This window comes from Thunnus maccoyii, chromosome 10 (assembly GCF_910596095.1).
Source record: "Thunnus maccoyii chromosome 10, fThuMac1.1, whole genome shotgun sequence".
In the NCBI taxonomy this organism is placed as follows: Eukaryota; Metazoa; Chordata; class Actinopteri; order Scombriformes; family Scombridae; genus Thunnus; species Thunnus maccoyii.
Window position 1 is genome coordinate 1,474,681 of NC_056542.1, and position 13,484 is coordinate 1,488,164.

General features: G+C 37.4%; 1 protein-coding gene across 1 annotated transcript in view; it reads left to right on the forward strand.

Moving 5' to 3' along the window:
• Positions 1 to 4,653, forward strand: part of tmem116 (transmembrane protein 116) — a 17,545-nt gene extending 12,892 nt beyond the window's left edge. Inside the window, exons 5-11 of the mRNA XM_042424624.1 lie at positions 65 to 169; positions 1,331 to 1,380; positions 1,549 to 1,632; positions 1,744 to 1,879; positions 2,650 to 2,794; positions 2,894 to 2,973; positions 3,737 to 4,653. Of these exons, the coding sequence (XP_042280558.1) occupies positions 65 to 169; positions 1,331 to 1,380; positions 1,549 to 1,632; positions 1,744 to 1,879; positions 2,650 to 2,794; positions 2,894 to 2,973; positions 3,737 to 3,907 (771 nt within the window). The 3' untranslated portion in view covers positions 3,908 to 4,653. The remainder of the gene's footprint in view (positions 1 to 64; positions 170 to 1,330; positions 1,381 to 1,548; positions 1,633 to 1,743; positions 1,880 to 2,649; positions 2,795 to 2,893; positions 2,974 to 3,736) is intronic.
• The last annotated feature ends 8,831 nt before the right edge of the window (positions 4,654 to 13,484 follow it).

Here is a 13,484-nt window from a genome sequence, read left to right on the forward strand (position 1 = left end):
AGGAAATAAGTGCAGTGAAAGTGATCGATGTTCACAAACCTGCTGTCTGATTTTGTTGTTTCAGGTTCTGTACATGACCTCCTTCTTCTACACACTCAACTATGTGTGGAACCTCTACACAGGAATCAGGGAGAAGTTCTACAGCTGCATGGATGGATATCCTGTACAGGTACAAACTAACATGCATCCATACTTAGTTTACTTTAAATACTTTAAATACAACCACACACGTACAAAGAACAAACCACACACAATCAGACATAAAACCTACACATTTACAGTGGTGGAAAGTAGCTAAATACATTTACTCATGTACTGTATTTAAGTACAGTTTTAGGTACTTGTACTTTACTTGAGTATTTCCATGTGATGCTACTTTATACTTCCACTCCACCACATTTCAGAGGGAAATATTGTACTTTCTACTCCACTACATTTATTTGACAGCTTTAGTTACTTTTCAGATGAAGATTTGACACAATGGATAATATAACAAGCTTTTAAAATACAACACATTGTTAAAGATGAAACCAGTGGTTTCCAACCTTTTTGGCTTTTGACGTCTTACAAAAAGCAGTGTGTAGTCGGGGTCACATTTCACATGTCTATGAGTTGTTAACAGCTCCACCAAATAGTGATTTTTCCCTCTAAACTTCTCACATGCTTTCATTTCAATAAATGTTCAAATGATCCAATATTTCAGCAAAAATCAAAGATTAGAGAAAAAGCCCAAAAATTGAAAACAGATTTGTGTATCAGAACTTTGTTTTTCTTACTTGTAATGGAGTATTTTTACATTGCTGTATTGGTACTTTTACTCCAGTAAAAGATCTGAGTATTTCTTTTACTGCAGCACATTTAAGCCAAAAAGGAAATTTTATTTCCTCATTGTCACATACAAAATAATAACATTATGTGGAATATAAAGACTATTTACTTTTAACAAAAACACATTTCTTACCAATTCTTAGCTACAGTGAACTTTCCCAAAGCTTGAGATAATTTCAAGCATCGTTATTTGTATTTGTTATATACACTTTCAAAGAAAAGTAGTGTTTTAGAGACACTCTAAATGTATTAATATTTATAATAAGATTAATATAAAAACATCACTCAGTACAACCAAGAAAATGTTTTTCTGGAAGCTCAGGTTGATTTTGAACACATTATTTGAAGGAGGTTTATGTTTGCAAATATACAAAGAAAGAATTGAATTAAATTTAGAGTCTGTGTCCATCCACCAGTTACCAAACTGATTCCTTAGAAAACTTTATTGATTCGTTCCTTTTGTTCATGTCTGAATATTTTTCCTGTCTGTTTTCCTCCCCAGTTTTCCAACAGAGTGAGCACCGCCGGCAAAATCACTGCGCTGCTTTCAGGGTGCGTATCAACGTGTTTAGTAACTCTGAAGGAAGCAGTGTGAATTTTATTTTCCTGTTTAAAAATAGAAAAACAAATTTAATCCTCTTCTGTACCAGAGTTCAGTCTGAAAAACATTTAAACATTTTGAAGAGGAATAGTGATTAAATGTCCTCTGTGTGTTTGCAGTGTGTTTCCTGTCCTGCTGATGACACCAGTGTTTATACAAGGAAACATCAGCCAATGCCAAACCAACTTCAGTCAGCCCTACAGGTGAGTCTCTGCAGACTCCAACAGCAAAATGAAGGCAAAAATGTTTAAAAATGACTTTAAACAATACTTGATCATTATTGTTTTGTCCCTCATCGTGCACCGTACCACCAGGTGTCTGCTGATGCACACCGGAGCACTGTACCTGACCTCAGAGCACCAGCAGCCAATCAGAGCCTGCAGCCTGCTGCACACCTACTGCATCTCCATCTTCCTCACCACTTTCTCCCTCACACTCATCGGCATCATGGTGAGTTTATAAAAGTTTTACACATTAGTGTCAAATTCTTTTTGCTGTTTGTGTTTGTTCTGTCTTATTAGCTTGTCAGTTATCTGTAAAGACGTTGAAGTGTGGAATGAAAGGTGCTTTACAGATTAATTTGAGCATGACACAAGTATCACAAGCAAAAATGTGCAGTTTCCTGTGAGTTATCACACAAGACCACGTCGTTTTTACACGCCGAGTCAGTCTGAGTTTACATGTTCATCGGAGATCAAACGTGTCTCCTGTGATTTATGAGCAGAGCAGTGTGACAAGACTTCCTGTAACACTTCTTCAAATAATAATATAATAATTATTAGATCAATCAGATTTTGATTAGAGTGTTCTATGACCTTTATTTATTTTTATTTAATCAGTTATTCTATTGTATTGCTGTTTTAAAATGTTTTACTCCTTATCTCCTTTATTTCTTATTGTTTGAGTTTTTCAGTCTTTGTATCAGATTTTAACTTCCTTCCTCTCCTGACCAAACATTTGTTTACTTTAAATTCATGTATAGATGAGCGTATACAGGTAAAGGTGTGTTTTTATATGTCAATATTTATGTGCACATATCAAATAATTAAGTTTTGTTATAAAAAATATTTTTTAAGGTACAACAGTTTGGCGTGTAAAAACGACAACTCTCTTATTTTTGCTTTTTTATTTATGGAGTTTGGTGCTACAAACCAAACAGTGATCAGTGACTTCACTCGCAGCTTAATTTCTAAATAAATAAATCTCCTCTCCTGCACCAGGTGCTCATGGGAAAAGCCCGTCGTATCTACCGGCGTGTTGTGACATCAAATGGTTACCTAGGCAACCAGCAGCGGGCCTCTTTCCGTGTGTTTGACCGGCGGATGCTCCTGTACCCGATGATTTTCGTCCTCTGCTGGGGTCCAGGTTTGTCCTCTTGTTTACAGATCACTATGGTTACTGGACAGCAGAGACAGGAGTTATGTCAGTTTCTTAAATGTAAATCTGTGTCTGTTGTCTCCTCAGCGGTTGGTCTGGCGTTCATGCGGTTGGTGAAGCCCTTCGCAGCTCAGGGCGAGGCCGGGGTCGTCCTCTACATATCACAGGTCAGCGTGCGGCAGGACTGAGGAAGTGTCTGAATTTCAAAGCCTTTCGTTGTTTATCACAGTCAGTAAAACTGTGATAACTCGTCCTGTGGTCTGAACAAACCTATAAAATTTCAGTTTTATGCCATTAACTAAACTTGGCACCAAAGCTGCACACAGTGAATAAACACAAACAAGTTACAAGTATGAATTTTGGTCCCTAAAAGCATCACACTGAAGTTTCACATATACGCAGCTTTTAGAGGCCAAATATCCTACTTTGAGTGCTGAGTTCTTCTGAGTGAATCTGATGGGTCACAAGATGATTATCAAGTTTAAAAAGAAGAAAGGAAGAAAAAGTACTTCAGCTACACAAACTGCTATTATTTTTCAGATATTTTTTTTTACCTCTATTATCTATTAAAATGATCAAACTGAGAAGCAGCAGCACTCTTTGATTGAACTGCTCACATCTCAGAGACATATTTGACTTATGATGAGAGGTCACAAGGTCACAAGACAAAAAAGTTTGGTAACAACATGCAGAACCAGTGGTGGAAAGTAATATAAAGTACATACGAGTGCTGTACTTAAGTTTTACTTGTAATGGAGTATTTTTGTATTGCTGTATTGGTACTTTTACTTACTAAAGAAAACAAATAAAGGATGTGAATACTTCTTCCACCACTGTGCTGCACAGCTGAAACAATCCTTTAAAATGTGCTGAAATGTGTTGCTGCTTTATTATTTTCTGTCTCAGCTGTGACGTGTTTTCTGCCCTCAGGCTTTCACCTCGGCCTCTCAGGGTTTCCTCAACTGTCTGGTTTACGGATGGACGCGTGGACTTCTCCGCAGAGCCGGCAGGACGGTTTTATCTCGAGACGTGGACACTCAGACACCTCTGCTGCGATCACAGAAGAAGAGAAGCTACCAGACTCTGTGCACCACCAGCTGAAGGAGAGAGGACAAACTGAAAGGGAGCAGGTGTTTTCTCTTATCTGAAGCAAAGACACAAAAACACTGAGAGGGAAAACACCGCGGCTGTTTCACTGCAGAGGACGAAGACTTCCACCCCTGATCCTGAACCACTGAGGCGAGAAAAAGGGAAGAAGAAGAAGGAGGGGGAGTTTACGCCAAGAGGAAGAGCGATAAAGAAAACAGGATTTGAAAGAGACGTGGCTTCAGTCACTCTGAACTGACAAACTTCACAGGTGGTTCTGTTTCTGGTAAGAGGTTGCCAGTGACTCAGTAGCCACACATTTCTCTGTTTTCTATTTCTCTGTTGACGTGACTTTTCTTGGTCTTGACAAGCTGCAACATTTATTGACTGACTCACTGTATTCTATACTGTACATTTACTGCCAGACTGACAACTTACTGTTAACCTTTTCCTCTGCTGCGCTCGCATTCACCGTCACTTTTCTGCCACTCGCCACGTTTTACGCACTGCCATATTCCTTAAAAGGAGCTACGCTACCAAGAGTTTCATAGGCAACGACACGGAGGTTGACTCACAGTTCGGAACAGCACTGCTCAGAGGCTCTGAGATGCTATTGATTTCTGAATGAATGGATATTTGGCATTATTTTTGGCATTAAAAAATATTTTTTTAGCCTGGCAGGAGTTGTTGTTGGCCTGGCCTGTACTATTCTTGGAGAACCATTGGACTGAGTCTCAGCATGATGGACGATGACCTTTTACAGTGTGTGTGTGTGTATATAGGGATGTGCACAGAGCCTAATATTTGTATTTGTATTTGTTTTTTTATTTGTATTTGTTGAGGCAGAGAAATTATTTGTATTTGTATACAAATAAACGTGGAAATAGGCTTAAAAATCTTGTTTTTGTTTTCATTACACCTTTACATTTAGGATATTAAAGTGCTAGTGGTAAAGTGCTTCTTGGTAAGAAATGTGTTTTTGTTCTAAATACATCTGTCTTTATAGTCCACATAATGTTATTATTTTATATATGATAATAAGGATGTAGAATTTCCTTTTTTGTTTTCTGTTCTCAGGTTTAAATGTGCAGTGATGAAAGAAGTATTCAGATCTTTTACTTAAGTAAAAGTACTAATACAGCAATGTAAAAATACTCCATTACAAGTAAAAGTCCTGCCATGAAAAATCCTACTACAGTAAAAGTACATAAGTATTATGAGCTTGATGTAGTTAAAGCACTGCAGTAAAAGTAGTGCTTTGATCCCTCTGACTGATATATTATTAGGGACCGAGCCCAAAAGACAGAGGACGACTGTAAAACAGTGTGTTTGTTTGTTTGTTTGTTTGTTTATTTCTTTCTTTCTTTCTTTCTTTCTTTCTTTCTTTCTTTCTTTCTTTCTTTCTTTCTTTCTTTTGTTATTAGGGCCTGAGCACTGATTGGAAGGAACCAATCAATAAATCCACCTGTATTTCGTGTGTTTCTTTCTTTATTATTGCGGGACATCAGACCTAAATTTGACCTAATAAACATGCTCAAAAACACACCGAATTTGGCACATCAGGTCTGGTGAAAAATTTGATAAAATGTAAAAATTAACCCCCAGTGCCAAAATGTGCTCTCTAGCGCCACCTATTTAACTAAAATGGCCGCCACGGCCCGTAGGAATGTCGTAGAGAGAAAAACTCAATTATTTGTCTCATCAAAACCTACAAATCATACGCTGACACCCCTGACTTAAATCCAAAAAGAAGTCCGCAATTAGCCTTTCAAAATAAGACTTTGCCTCAATTTTGGCCTCCAAACAAAAGCTATCTCCTTCGAGGGTGTTAATGGCATCGACTTCAAACTTTGATACATGACTTATGACACTGTGCTGAAAAAAAGATGTTTAAAACTTTGTAATAACTCGAATGGTTTGGATTTTATGAGCCCCGAAATTTGCAGTGCTGCATTACCCTTACAATGTAAAGCTATGGGAAGCTATGAGGAGAATGTGGAGGCTGGTCCATAGAGGCAGAGGAGGTTGATCCTCTATTTTTTGGGAGGCAAGAGGGAGATCAAAATATAAAAAAGAATATTTGGTTGAAATTAACCAAATCTCAGTATTATTTACAACATATTTTTTCTCTCTTCTTTGGAAGAGACACGTAAAATGATGCTCCAAGGGAGGACGGCCTCCCTAACCAATCAACAACCAGAGTGCAATATTGACATTGTGTTGGTCCAATGATAGCTTCCAGAATTCATCTTCAATTCTCTCCACTGTAAGGCAGAGTAGCAGCAGTAGATAGCTCCTTCCATTAGCCAATGCAGCTGGCTGTTGTACATATATATATATATATATATATATATATATATATATATTTATATATACAACATATATATATATATACATCTAAGCCTCATTTCTGCACCAACAGAGAACGATCAGAAACTTGCATCAGGTGTTTACATGTCCAACACATAACCAAGATACTTTATAGAACCTGATCTTTAAAAAAGAAATTATAAAATGGAACCATTCCTACAACAGAACAAGGCATTGTAAGCTTGAGGTGGAGCACAAATGATAATACATCACAGGAGATGCTCCAGATTCCCATTAAATGTGAGGCAACAGGTAATTGTGTCATTACTCTCATCACATCTTGACTGCTGTTCCATAATTTGGTCGAATGCATCCGACACTCAGATTAAAGTCTCTCTCCACTCACCTTAAATTTCAGTTTAACACCTGGATGGATGTACCTGCAGGATCTATGACATCACAACTAGTTTGGAGCCAATCATGGTCCAGTATGCAACTTAAACAAGTGTGATGTGGAAACTTGAAGCCTCCAGTGCACAAACACTGAGGAGACATCTGGGGTCCGTTTCACAAAGCAGGTTCAACAAACTCTGAGTCTAATCCTGAACTCTGAGTTGATCTACTCTGAGATAAGAAACTCTGAGTTTCCGGTTCCAGAACAGCTGATTTGAGTCAGTTTATTCAACTCGGAGTAGTTTCACCTGGAGTTAAGCGCGTGCACCACAACTATAAAAAGCCAGCATCAATGGAGCCCCGATTCAACGAGTCACCATGGCAACGGGGAAGAGGACGGCTGCGTTTTTCGCCCCACCAGAATTAGAAATCTTAATGCGATAATACGGCGAGTTTGAACATGTTTTCAAAAAGAAGTGCAACACCGCTGCAGCTGCAAAAGAGAGGGAGACGGCGTGGGAGAACATCGCTGCTCGGGTCAATGCGTAAGTTTAAATGTAGTCCTTTGCAATCACAATAATATTACAGAGGAAAACTGCTTGATTGGTCGCCTATTAATTTATTTTATTTAGGTCCAATCCCGCGAGGGAGAAGCGCACTTGGCAGCAGTTTAGGATAAAATATAAAAACATTGTTCAAACAGGTGAGACCTCGGCATAATCTCATGGGGGTACCTCACTTTGATCATGTTTTACATTGTAAAGTAAATATTAAGTGGCTGTTTGACTGTGCAGTTGTTTTATCCCCAACATAATGCTGGTTTCACACACATAAATGTCTTCTCATCTACATCATGTTCTGTTAAATAATTAATCCTATTTAAATTAACACAGACTTCTACTCAGCCAACAGAAAGAAGGCAGATGTCCGTAAAACGGGTGGTGGTCCAGCACCGCCACCTCTAACGGAGGCAGAGGAGCTGGCCCTAAGCCAGAATTTAGGAAGGCCAGTGGCTGGCCCCGACACTGTACAAAAAACTTCCGTTTGCAAAGAAACGCAGCGCAACATACAATATCTGCTGGGATGTGAGAGCATGACTACGATTGGTAATGTTGCAAATGTAAGGATGGATTAGGTTGTGTATGTAGATGATGGACTGTGACGTGAAACGATACCGCTCAAAAAGATAATTGTCTGGAAATGCTAGAACATCTATGTGCGGTCTGATAACCATCTCTCAACGAATATTTAATTCTCTGCGCAGTAATGCTGCACCTTCATCCACGGGATCGTTATCAAAAGGACATGCCATGTTAGTGAAAAAGTCGCCACCTACTGTGTCTAATGGACTTCTAATATACTGACTCTGATTTTTTTAAATGATTTTTTTAAATGATAGACGGCAGAACTAGGCAACGCCAAAACTCGCCTGCTGACTGAATGAATGAGGAAATCAAATGGAGTGTGTGGCTCTGAAAGAGGGCGGAGACTGAGAGAAACTCGAGGTTCATTGAGAAAAACCTGGTCCCGACCAGGTTAGGTTCATAGAGTCTGTTACTACGGTAACTGACCAAGAGCTTAAGTTACCCCTCTCTGTGAAACAGGCTAGAGTTATCCCTCTTTCTCTGGTTTGAGTTACCTCCCTTTTTGAAACGGAAAACTCAGAGTTTCCCTCATTTCAGGGTTAACAGACCCTGAGTTTTCACTAAACCTGCTTTGTGAAACGGACCCCTGGTCTCCAGCAGGAAAACTTTAGAAATCAACAATATTTACAGATTCAGAGATTCTAGAGTTTTCAACAAGGATTTTAAGGATTTTAATGAGATAATTGGACTTTTTTGTGGAAAAAACAAATTAGACACAAATTATTATTCCAAGCAGAGTATTTTTTTCACAAATCTTACAAAATGTCTGGAGACAGTTGGTGCTGTTCTTATAGAACATGTTATAAATTACAAATAGACTTCATCACATTAAGCTTGTGCACTATTTCAGTATGTCCAGGCAGGACATGTTTTGCACATTTGCTGCAGTATATGTGCAATTTTGCTAATAAAGAAATAAGATTAATGACATTCAACATTTTCGTGATAGACATTTCAAAAACAAAGCAAAGCACCAAATAAAATAGATTCAATTTTAAATTTGAATTTTGTGTCTAATATTCTCTATAAAAAATTATTACCGTCACACCAAAAAGTTTGACTAAAGGTTCAGTCCAAAAAAAGAGGAGTTATTGTTTCATCTGTGTGGTGACAGAAGGAACAAAGAGGGTCAATATTTAACTTATATTTTACAATTGCTGATATAACATGATGACATCTGTCGCACCTTATTTGAAACAAAAACAAATCTTTTTCCAGCCTCTACCTAATATACAAATTATTCCAAACAACACAGAAGCAGGTTTACTCTGAATTATTTCTCGTATACATTTATATCAGTTTTAAACTCAAAAGAAGATGTGAATTCCGTCAGTATAACTCTGGTGGAGTAGCTGGATGGTTGCACATGACATAAACTGTGTTTTACAATCCTCGTCCGCTCTGACCCCACAGTTTCTGCGTTGCTGCTGACCGACCGTGCAGAAACTCAGTGAGGCGTCACAGTGTTTCATTCACAAAGACCTGACGCAGGAGCCTGACCTCACTCATTATGGGATGTGGTCTTCAGAGGGCGGACACCACCACCACCACCTCCCCACCACATCCTCCTCCTCATCACGTCTCTGCTGTGGGCGTTTCGCCAGAATCAGAACAATGAATTTCCTCTTCAATCAGACCTCAACTGCTCTGTAAAACTGACGTTCATAATGTTGCTGCAGGAAGTGTCACTGGAAATAAATCTGAATGAAAGTCGGTGTAATGACATGCCCACTTTTGTATATATTGTGTTTGCAGAATACAGGAAACCTTAATGAAAAAGTATACTAATTATCTGTACTTACATTTTTGAAATGAAAAAAATCCAAAAAGCAAGTACAAGAGATTAGTATCAGATATAAATATACCGAGGAAGGTAAAAAAAAAATGCAGTGACATTAACAGAACGGTAGCAGGTGTATTGAAAATATTGATGAATGACATATGTAATGTTTGACTTTCTTATTGTATTTTCATGGTACATTTACTTATCTTTTTGCCTCCTCTGGTTGAATGTGAGGCTGTTTTATTGTCTTTATTTATTGCTGTGAAATATTAATCTAACATTACTATAAAAAATAAAAGAATGAAATTATTACGGATTTTAATTTTATTTTCATCCGTAGTGTATTTTTCAGAGATGGTAGATATTATTCAGCAGAATATATTTCACATCATAAGGATGTGAGCCTGTATTTGAGCTACATGCTAACATGCTCACAATGATAATGTTAGCATGTTGATGTTTAGCAGGAATAATGTTTAACATGTAGTGTTTGAGGAAAAGTTAGGAGATCAAAGTTACTGTAATTCATCCTCTGAATTGAATTTCACAGCCATCCATCCAATAATTGTTGAGATATTTAAATATAGAAGAAAAAAATTTAACCTCATGGTGGCGCTACAGGAAAAGTCAGAGTATCACCAGAATCAGCAGGATTCATCCTCTGAGGAACATGAATGTTTGAACAAAATTTCACATCAATCCATCAAGCAGATGTTGAGATATTTCAGTCAAAGTGGTGAAGTGACTGACTGACCAACATCACCATACATAGAGCCGTGCTACTAGCATGACTAAAGATGAATATCCAGCATTAATATACTGCAGAAACTTCCAGAACATTAAACAGATTGAAATGTGACAGATAAAGTACCTCATATAATTCAGATAAAAAACAACTGTTGCAGGTTGTACTAAGGTAGAAGTAGGAAAAGTAAATCATAAAAGTGTAATTACAGTTTGTGTCTGTGGTTCTGACTTCAGGATTCTGTTACAGCAGCTGTTCATAAGTCCAGACTTCACCTGGTTATTAAGTCAGTGTTACTAAGGAACGAATAGATTAGTTTTTACTAAATATTTACAGCTACTAACTGCAGGTGGAACTGTTGCTAAGCTGTAAACGGCATGAATACCAAATCTAAAACACATCTCCAGGTCTGCAGATAGAAAGTGTTCACTAGATTTCTTAAGTTTTAATGGTACAACCTGATTTTGTAAATCACCATTAATATATATAATACATAATTTAAGAAAGATTTTACACACAAACTGAATGACAGTCCTGCTGGGTTTAAAGGTTTAGTTTAAAATGATGCACAAGACATCCACAATCTTTAAGTACAAGTATATCCTTTAGTTTGAATATTTACTCTGTAAACTTCAAGGAAAAGCTGGAATAACATGATACAGATTTTATACAGGCCTCTAATACACGAGAGAAGGAAGAGTGAAAAAGGTTAAACACTCATTATTAAATATATTTGATCCTTTGTGGATATGTACGAAGAAAACTCTGAATTCCTGTAATCAAATTAACAACAGTTTAATTGACTTTTCACAGCCTCTGACAGCTAAACCAGTCAGTAAAGATCAGGATTCACATCACGTGGAGAAACACTGAGTTCTGCTCACATACAGTGAACTCGTGTGAATTGCGTAATCTTTGCATTGAAACATGGCAGCGCGGTGACATAATCTCTGGCAGCGTGTCATCACAACTGATTACACACCTTCAACTGGCCGTCTGTTCTTGTGCACAAACATTCCTGATGGGAGGTGAATGCAGATTAACGCCACAACAGAAAAAAGGGTGAAAAGCCGACAAGAACGAACAGAAGAAATGAGAGCAAAGAAGGAGAAAGTGGAGTTAATGATCTCTGGCAGGTTACTGGGCGAACATCCTGCAAATACTGTCAGTTAGAAACACAGATGAGACAGAAAATATGTTAATAATGGTCATAAATGATCAGATGTAGATTGTCTGATGCTTAATATTAGAAAAGGATCAATTTTAAAAAGCTCCCCTCAAGACGTGTTTAAAGACACAGAAATAATTTGCTAATACAAATAATAGTTTGTGCCCAACATGTTTTTTTCCAACAAAAACTGATTACCTGGAACAACACAGTTCCAGGTTTTGATTGTGTTTTGGGACTGAACCTTCAGTCAAACTTTTTGGTGCTTTAAATAGAAAATGAGACACTCAACTTGAATTTAACATTGAATTTTCCGTCAAGAAAATGTATGTCATTAATCTTATTTCATTAATAACATAATTGCACCTACATTCCAACAAATTTGCAAAACATGTCCTACATAAAAACCTACCTGGACACACTAAGATACTGTGCACAAATCCTTATTTAATGAGTTATATTTGTAATTTGTAATATGTGTCCTATAAGAACAACAAACTACATAATACGCAACAGACATGTTGTAAAATATGTGAAAAAAATACTCTGCTTGGAATAATAATTAGTGTCTGATATGGTTTTTCCACAAGTAAGTCGAATTATCTCATTAAAATCCTTAAAATTATTGTCTCCTATAAATTACATTAATATACTATTAAAATGCAACAGTAAATATGACTTGAAGGAAACTTAATGTTGCCTGAATCACATTTTCTCTCAACATAATGAGAAAATGTTAATTAATATATTTGGTGAGTCAGAAAAATGTTGATAGTGAAGGTCTGTGTTAGAGACATTTAATATTTCTGTTGATGTATGTTGAAGGTAGCAGCAGCCGCTGGTGGTCTTACAAGTAGCTACCTCACCTGAAGGGCCTTAAAGAAACTCTCTAACTGAAGGAACAAACAAGAAGAAACACACCTTTTTAAGAAGTGGAGTACTTTAAATGTTTACACAACTTTACATTGAGACAGCTGATGCCTTTTGTGCGTTTGATTTGATTGTAAGACTTCCTGAAAGACTTGAAATCTTCCTCCTGTTTAAACACCAAGAATCAGTAAAATAATTGCACAATTGTAAATGTATACAGTAAATAATCCTCCTCATGTGTTTCTTTGACTCTAGAGTCCTCTGGTGGAATAAAACCCACATGACAGTCTGTAAGGTTTCAGCTTTTATTCAGCAGAGAGGAAACCAGCTGTAACTTCAGGAAACAGCGTTGATGTTTATTGAAGCATCATGAAGCCTGAAACTATGTGACAGTTGAACAGAAGATTGTAGGTTTCTCCTCCAGTCTTCACAAAGTCAGAAACCTTCTTTCACCCATTAAAATCTCTGGCTATAATCTTCTGCAGAGAGGAAACACAAAGAGAGGAGGATTAAAAACACATCAAGTCTGTGCTTTAGTCTATACAGGTGACTGTATATAGAACTTTGTGTGGTCAAACATTTTGTTTTTAATCCACCGTCTCTACCTGTGTATCCCATCCACAGACAAACAAATATAAGCTGTTTCCTGCTAAGGGCAAGAATACAGTGAGGAGAGGAGATGGCACGTAGAGGAGAAAACGTAAGTTTGAGGATGCACCATTATCTTTTAAGTCAACTGTTAAGGAACATTTGGATTGAGCGTTGACTTAATAGCGAAGGAACAAAGGTCCTCAATAAAAAAGAGACCATCTGTAAGCATTGCTTGACATGTCAGGTACGTATCTTTATGTTTAACATTTGTTAATTTCATATACACAAAATAAAGACAAAATACAGAGAGAACGTTATAAATGGTTATGTTTTTCTTCCAAACAAAAACAAAAACCAAAACCGTGACTCAAAAACCACAATACAAACCGAACTGTGGGCTTGTTGAACTGTTGCGCCGCAAATTACCAACAAACAGCAGCAGAGCTGAAGATGACAGTGAGGAAGAACATGATCTGCGTGATCTTGACGCAGAGAGTTTAGACTCTCACTGAACTTTACAACTAAACACCTGTAACTTAGCAGCACTTCAGTGGGTTTACAACTGATGCTAATATAGAAAGTCATGT